General features: G+C 51.3%; 1 protein-coding gene across 1 annotated transcript; it reads left to right on the top strand.

The window, feature by feature from the left end:
- Positions 1-4,294: 4,294 nt before the first annotated feature.
- LOC118095750 (interleukin-25) lies at positions 4,295-7,712 on the top strand. The gene is made up of 3 exons (XM_035136983.2): positions 4,295-4,434; positions 6,221-6,474; positions 7,253-7,712. The coding sequence occupies exons 1-3, from the start codon at positions 4,417-4,419 to the stop codon at positions 7,518-7,520; spliced, it is 540 nt and encodes a 179-aa protein (XP_034992874.1). The 5' UTR covers positions 4,295-4,416; the 3' UTR covers positions 7,521-7,712.
- The last annotated feature ends 438 nt before the right edge of the window (positions 7,713-8,150 follow it).

Here is an 8,150-nt window from a genome sequence, read left to right as displayed (position 1 = left end):
AATCCCAGCCAGCTTTCCACGGCTATTGCAGATTTGCATCTCACTCTGTGGTTTAGCTGGGCAGGAAAATACCTGTGCGGTTGGTTGATAATACGCTGGGTAACCATAGCAAAGTAAGCAGAGTGGGAATCCCAGGAACGCCAATCCCTGTAGGTGGGGGGGTGGCTGTCAGGGGTGGGGGCAGTGCAGCCTCATTTTCACATTGATTTTGGGGAAAGGGGTTCCTTGTGGTTATGGAAATCCTGCTTCAGTGAAATTGCACGCTGTTTCCTTTTTCCAGGATTCCCTCAGCCAAAGGCAACTCCCAGAGTTAAGGTGGAATTACCGTTCGGCCCATTATTAGCGGGTGGGGACTGTGTCATTTTACACAGGAATGCGACCCGACCACAAGGCTGGTAAGAACTGACCACCGTCAGGACAAGAGTCCTGACACGTACAGTAAAAAACAGGTTGCGCAAGTTGTATCTCATGGGTCATGGCCAGCGGAGAGATGGTGAGGTGCTGGGGGTGTTTGGGGGCCAATGATGGGTGCCAGAAGCAGGTCAGGTATAACACACATGGTATTTGTGAAGTTAATGCTTTATTCAAAGAAACAAACAGCTCAGGAGGCCAGGCCTGGTGATCTCAGCCTCTCTTCCCAGTAGATCTTGCACCAATGACGCAGTTGCAAGGGCCGCTTTCCCTCCTCTTCTCCCAAGTCCTTCCCAAGCAATCTGAGACTCCGTCAAGGGGTCTGTCTCTGCTTTGCCCTCTTCATACCTCTCCTGGTTCTGGGAGGCCAGGAGAGAGGAAGCTCATTGCCCTGGTTCCTTCTCTGCCTCTTGGGCCTTGCTCCTCTCCAGCCTCCTCTTCTCTCTCTGGACTGCTTTCTGCCACCGACTCTTCCTGCTCACGAAACCCTGTTACCTCTTCAGCCTCTGACACCTCCTCCTTCCAGTCTGCTCCCTTTTCGCCCTCTGACCACTCATCGTCATCCCAACACCACCAATCCCCTGGCTCTGAACCGTCTTCCCCTGGGCGTTCTGCAGCCGGTCCCTGCCACCGCTCCTTGGCATCCAGCCCATCCATGATTTTGGGTAGAAGCTAAACAGCTAAGGGCTCGCCCACACTTCTGCTTTCGCCCTTGCCCCGCTCCTTTCCCAGGGAAAATCCACTCTTTAGTGCTAAATCGGAGCAAATTACCGTGCTCTGATTGAGTGCTGGCTTTTCCTTGGGGGAAAGCAGAGGGGCGTGAATGAGCCATAAGATGACATATGTTTGCATATAGTGTTTGCCCCTATGGAAATGCTCTCACAGACTCTTGGGCTCTGTCCTATAATGCATCCCAGAGTAAATTCTGGCCGATTGGGAATCTGAGATGAGCCTCCATACTTGAACCCGCAGAAGCAATCTTCCCCACCGAGATCTGGCACAAAAAAACCAGGTGTCCCTTTTTTTGGGGGGGAGGCACTTGGAAGGTATGTTCTCATTTTCTCTGGGTCTCAACAGTCTCTGGTTCGACCTACCAAACCTCACCACAAGGATCAAATATCCATCGTTATAATATGTAGAGTTGTGACACAGGCAGGGTCTTCAAGAGCATGTGCAGTGAACTACCACCCCCCACAGCACTGAGGAGTCACATGACCCACAAACTAGGGTCGGCAGCTCCAGGAAGGATGCCATACCTGTACCTACATTTCAAATATAACCTCCGATTTTGGAAACCGACTCCTGGCTTGGCATTGCTAAGTGTGCGCTCCCACAGCTGTAGTGGTCTAGTGGCAAGAGAGCATGGCAAAACTTTCCACACACAAACCCGGTTCAAGGCAAGTCAATTGTGAGCAGGAAGAAATTCAACAGGTGAAGTGCCACTGCCTTCTTATGATATTTCCGCAGGGCAGCTGTTCTGGGCCTCGTATCTGCGCCAAAAAGCAAATAACCTGTTGAATTTCTGCCTGATGCTGAGCAGATCGAGGTGCAGAGGCCTGGCAAAGGGGAAAAGGTGGCACCCTGCTCTCTAACCCTTGAGGGATGGGCAAGATCTTTGGGAAACCTCAGTCCCACTGAGCCAGGGGCTGAGCTGGGTCATTCTCACCCCGAGTTCTCCAGAATCAGTGGTCATGCATGCAAAGTAAGGAAGGCTATCAGATCCTTCCTGGAAAAACCTACATTTGTGTGGGGGTTATGAGTGAAGGGGGGTGGCACTCTGCACATGCCCATTGAGGTCTTACCTTGGGTATTGATGCACACATTCTAAGGTGGAGATTTGAGAGATCCCAGAGGTGAGACTTGAGGCTGTTTAGACCTGAAGGAAATTAGAGATCACTGCTCCCCCAGCTTCATTCCCTCTGGCCCCCCCATCCCCGATAACCCTGTTCTTGGGATTCCCACTCTGTTTAGTTTGCTATGGTTACCCATCGTATTATCGCAGGCATTTTCCTGCCAGTCAAAACCGCGGAGATGCAAATCTCCTGCAATAGCTATGGGAAGCCGGCTGGGATTTATCTCCGAAACAAAGGGAAACAGGGTCCCTGGGTGACAGGAGGGAAACCTCTGGCAAGGAGGTGTATCTGGGGGAAAGGGCTCCTTTCTGCAGAAATGCCTTGATGACGCATTTTAAAAAATGGGTCGTGTGGTTGTTAATGTAAATATTCCCCTCCAACTTCGACTAGGGCATAATTTGAATGAGGGCTGAACCCCAGGGATGGACAGACAGGAATTATGGGATGGTGAGGAGGAGGGGTGGGAACTGGGCGGGGGGGGCAGTATGTATTATTGTGAGTTTGGGCAGGGGTAGGCTGCGTGCCTGAACCCCCTTCTAATTCCCGGATCCAGCAAAGGTTCAATTCCCGGAATAGCCAGGTGAGGAAATGGCCTAAGTAAGGATCCACAAAGGAAATGGCTCTGCGCATTAGCAGAGCAAGAAGCAACATCGTTGTCACTGGCAGACAACCCTCCCGCCCCCCGAAAGTGAGCTTTGCCTTTGAGCAGCCCTCTCCGCTTCCTGGGACTTAACCCCCACCCCCACCCCCACTTCCCTCTTGCTGTGCTTCTCCCAGAGGATCTGCTTCCCTTGCAAGATGCTCTCTGCCAGAACCAGGAGGGGTGCGGACTCTGGACCAAGCAGGTGGACGGCTCCTGAGCTCAGCATCTGGATCCTTCTGGAGGCCGTGGGGTCTCGCTGGTGTGCTGCCACCCCTGAGAACTGAGATGCCAGGGACCCAGAGGGCCTGGGCGAAGGTCAAGTCTAGCGCCACATTTCCAAGTGAAGAGCCCCCTCCTCCTGGCCAAGGTGTGGGGCCAACCCCATTGTCATGTACTGGATGCCCCCAGAGGAATGGTGGGAGGAACCAGCTGGGGAACCCCCAAGGGAAGAGGGCTCAGAGCCTGAGGATCGGTGGTTGGAGGAAAATGGGTGGTCAGAGGGAGAAGACTGGGAGGGGGAGGGGTCAAGGACTGAAGAGGCAACAGGGTTTAGTGAGTGGGGAGATTCTGGTAGAAGCTGAAGCAGGAGAGGAAGGAGGCCAAGAGGCAGAGATGGGTCAGACCGGTACAGAGTGCTGGGTGTCTCCTCCACCTCCTGCAACCAGCTGCCCTCCACCTGGTCTCCTGGAGCTGGCAGAGGCGTGAAAAGGGCGGGGGAGAGGTTGGCTTCATGCTGGCGCAGTCTCTGATTGCTTGGGGAAAACCCTGGAGAGGAGGGGACATCAACAGCTGTGAGGAGACAGGAACCCTCAGTCTCAGCACTGCTTCATGGAGGCAAGACGTGCCGGAGAGGAGTTTCTGTGCTCATGAGGTCTGACACACCTCTGCAGAACAGAGTTTTGCTAATGAAGAGTTAACTGGAACATGCACATTGTGATCGACTGCTGACTCGCTCTTGACACCCATGAAGCTATTCCCCTGTCCAGAACTCCATGCACTTCCAAGAAGAGAGGGGCATTAAGAGCTCTCAGCCTCCATTGCTCAGTACTGGTGCAACAGCCCTTTGAGGGAGAGCCTTGCAGCAAGCTGTGGAGCACCAGAGAGAACCTCCATGGTCAGGGGCAATCTATCTTCTCTGAATACCAGGTGCCAGGGAAGAGCTGGAAGGGGAGAACTCACACTCTCATGGCTCGTTTTGGGTTTTCATGTGGTTGTGTCCCCTCTCAGAAGAAAGACTCTGGATTCAGAGGTCAGTAAGACGAGTCCGTCTGGATGAGGCCGATGGGCCCCTTGATCCTGCAAGGCACCTTCTGTCACCCATTAAGCATAAACTGAACAAAGGAGACATTGATTATATGTTCCAGAAACAGGTGCTCGTTCACCCCCAAAATTTGCATGGAATGAATGAATGGAATCTTGCAGGCCATAAAATAGGGATCCCGAGGCTCGTAGTGACAGCAGTTCCCTGAGCTCTCTACAGACACGAGGCCCCGCTCCCGGAGATCTGACATGGAGAAGACTCAGCTGGTAAGTGTGCCAATTCTGCTCCTTACACGGAGGGAAGGGGCAGGGGGGAGGCTGAAGCAGGGTCCATAGGGAGGCCCTTTGGGTTCTGCTGCTAGTTCCAAGAAATGTTTGGGGGGCTATAAATTGTGCTGTTGACTTCCAAGTAGAATAACAGGTGTATAGACCCCATCCTCAAAACCTTCAACCGTCTCTCACAAGAACCTGAGTAGGGTCTTCTTGGATCCAAGCGGAGATCCATTTGGCTCCTGAGGCACTCGGAGGCCCCAGCCGGCCCCCTCCCACTCTTCCTTGCTAGGAACTGCTATTCAGAGGTAGAGTGCTGCTGGTCCTGGAGGTTCCAATTTTGTCATCAAAGCTGAGAGCTGTCCAAGGGCCTTCCCTCCTCCTCCACAGCTTCGCCCGATCCCCCTGTCAAAGCCACGTCAGACCGTGGCCTTCGGCCATCTTGTTGGCTGGGGGGAATTATTTTTAACGCCGCCTCCCCATCATTCCTTACATTGGCCAAGCTGGCTGGCACTGGTGAGAGTGGTAGCTTTAAATATAACCGGAGGGCAACCCCTTGATTTATCATCTTGTCCCCCTTTCGCAAGTTTCCTTTCTGCGATGACTCCCAGTCTAGTGTTTCTCAAACTTGGGTCTCCAGCTGTTGTGGGACTACAACTCCCATCAACCCTAGCAAGCAGGAGCAGTGGTCAGGGATGATGGGTGTTGTAGTCTAGCCACACAAACTGGGTCTCCCCTGCCCGATCTAAATGGAATCTGATTATTGATCATAAGTTGTGCTCTTTATTATTTATTGACTCCTCATCTGTTTAATTTCTGTCCATCTGGAAGCTTGGTAGGCAATAGGTGGGAGGGACACAGCAGCCATATTGAGCCCTGTATTCTGGAGACAGGAAGGAATTTCCACTCTCAGTTCACTCAGTCTAGTGACTGTGTGGGGCTGCCCCCACTTTGCTCCTTGGCTCATTGAGGTGAGCTAGAAAAAGAGGGGGGAGAGCAAAGGCCACTTTGTCCGAAGCACAAGCATTGTCCTGACTTTGGCACATGAGATTTCCAAATGGGGGAGGAATGGTTGGGCTGTGAGTCTGAATCTCCCCCCATTAAGCGGTGAGCGCCCTAAATGTAGAAAAGTAGCATGTCAGGAAAATAGGACTACCTGTAAACCAGCCTTGTTCCTGATATGCTAGATTTTGATGTGCAAGGAAGTTGTGGCTGTTGTCTTCTTCCTTCCATCCCTCACATGGGGAGGATTCCAATTTTGGTTATGCATTTCCTTAGAATGATTGACAAGCAGCTTCATCGAAGAGCTCCAAGTGGTGTGTGGAAAAAATGCACATAAAACACAGCTTAAATTTCAAGTGTGTATCTATATCTGTATATCTATATAGATATTTTGCATTGTTACATATAAAATATATCATTTACTATATCATATCATTAGAGCATGAATATAATAATAGTTAATGGATCATATATATTGTAAGCATTTAAAATGATTTTACAGTATTTTATAAAAATGTAGCAGGTGGAAATGACACAGTCCAGGATAGACTGTACCACTTGATTCTGCCAATTTTCCAGGCTGATTTTTGGAGATATCCCTGCCCACGTTATTCTGGGAACGGAGTACTCCAACTTACGAAGGCTGCGTGGAAAAGGGAGTGGGAAATGGGCTACTAGATTTCTCTGTAAGGCAAAGGAATGCTTTGAGCTGTGGTTTGGGCTGTTCCACCATGACCAGTTGTGACCGCTGCCCTCCCTTGGCCTTCCTTCCTTCTCCTAGGCTGCGATGTGCTTCCTGCTCTCGGCATTTGTGGCCAGCCAGGCCTTCCAATGTATGTCCTCCTCAAACTGTTGTAAAGAGACGACACTCAATGAAGTCGTGAAGGAACTCAACAGCCATTCCTCCCAGTCTGCCCATTCCACCCAGTCTGTTCATTCCGCCCGATCCTCCAGGTCTGCGTCTTCCTCTGACAACTGCAGCGCGATTACTGGTCTAGGGAAGAACATGGCCTCCAGTTCTCCTTGGCGATATGTGTAAGAGAGAACAATCGTACCTTTTATTCCTTTGCCCCCTCATGCGTCCCATTTACATAGAACCCCCAGGGTCCTCTAGTCCAACCTCCATCGCTCCAATGCAGGAATCTTGAAGTGTGGTTTCCCATCCAATTTGAAACCATAGCGGACCCTGCTTAGCTTTCCAAACATGCTAGCAGTTTTATTGCCGCACCACCGACTGGTAAGATAGAGGCATCCCTTTTGCCCTGCCAGGCACAACCAAAACTGCCCTCTAGATTTCCTGGAGAGCTCAGCTGGTTAGAGCAGGCATTGCCAAACTTCGGCCCTCCAGATGTTTTGGACTACAATTCCCATCATCCCTGACCACTGGTCCTCTTAGCTAGGGATCATGGGAGTTGTAGTCCCAAAACATCTGGAGGGCCGCAGTTTGCGGGTGCCTGGGTTAGAGCATGGTGCAGAGGAGGCTGAGATTGCAGCTTCGATCCCCGAATGGGACAGCTGCATATACCTGCCTTGCAGGGACTGGTTGCCCCTCAGGGTCCCTTCCAGTAAGACCAGTGTCAGGGGTAACTGGAGTTCCTTTCCCAGGTATCCGGAGGGCACCGGGTTGGGGAAGGCTATCTAACCCTGCATTAGTCCCCCAAAGCTCCTCATCCCACACTATTTTATTTTATTTTTATTTTATTGCCCCGTCCATTACTCCGCAACCAGCATCCCAGCGCATTCCCCCCATCAGACCCCCATCCAGCCATCAATGGCTCAAAGACAGACCTGTCCTTTCTCTTGCCTCCCCCAGGGAAGACATTGAGGATTCCCGCTACCCTCGACTCCTCTGGAGAGCCGAGTGCATCTGCCAAGATTCCTGCGTCTCCTTGAGGCACCCTGTGAAAAAGGTCACCCAAAAGACCTTCGTCCAGAAGGAGGGAAACGGAGTCTCCGAACCGATCTTTGCCGACACAACCGTCTACTATCGAAGGCGTTGTGAGAATGACCACAAGTCATTCTACCTTGAGCGGCGGAAATATCCTTTGCCCGTGGCCTGCACCTGTGTGGCCACACAGTGAGGCTTTGAAGCTGGACCGTGGATTGGATTCAGAGGGAGGGAGCCTCTGAACATGTGCAGAGTTTATTTCCCTCACAGGCTGCCACCCGTGTGTCCACCCTCAGGACCTGGGTACACTAGAACATCACTGTCTGATTGTTTATTTTTTAACTTCAGAATTAATTGCAGTGAAAATGAAAAGCATCCTCAACTGTCCGGTTGAAAATGGATTCAAATCTTTAGCTTTCCCCAAAGGTCGCTGAGGACCAGCTTGAACAGCATCAATAAGGAACAGGGGTCGGGGATGGAATTTCTTGCGCTCTTGCGGAATCCCGGCCCCCTCTGTGCCCTTTGGGGGGCTGTCATGACAGCTTATCCTAGATATGGTTGGGTTTTGCAGTGTAGAGCATACTGGGAGAAAGCGAAAGGGCTTGTTCTAATACACTCAGATATATCAATTGGGGGATATCGGATTCTCTTGCAGATAAACCCAGATTAAGTTGCCAGGTAAATCCTTGTCTCTCTCTTATTGCAGTTTGCCCACTCTGCCAAAAGTCGAGCACCAACTTTTTCTCCTGCAAATGCTCCTCTGCCTTCTAACGTGTGCTTAGCTGCGGATTTTCTGTTAGATGTAGAGGAGCATTGGCAAGAA

This window comes from Zootoca vivipara, chromosome 12 (genome assembly GCF_965207765.1).
Source record: "Zootoca vivipara chromosome 12, rZooViv2.hap1.1, whole genome shotgun sequence".
Classification (NCBI taxonomy): Eukaryota; Metazoa; Chordata; class Lepidosauria; order Squamata; family Lacertidae; genus Zootoca; species Zootoca vivipara.
The sequence above is the reverse complement of the archived record's forward strand: the minus strand, read 5'-3'. Positions and strand labels throughout refer to the sequence as shown.

Coding starts and splice junctions, on each gene's coding strand:
- LOC118095750 (XM_035136983.2), top strand. Junction 6,475..7,252: donor AGTTCTCCTTGGCGATATGT/GTAAGAGAGAAC, acceptor TGCCTCCCCCAG/GGAAGACATTGAGGATTCCC.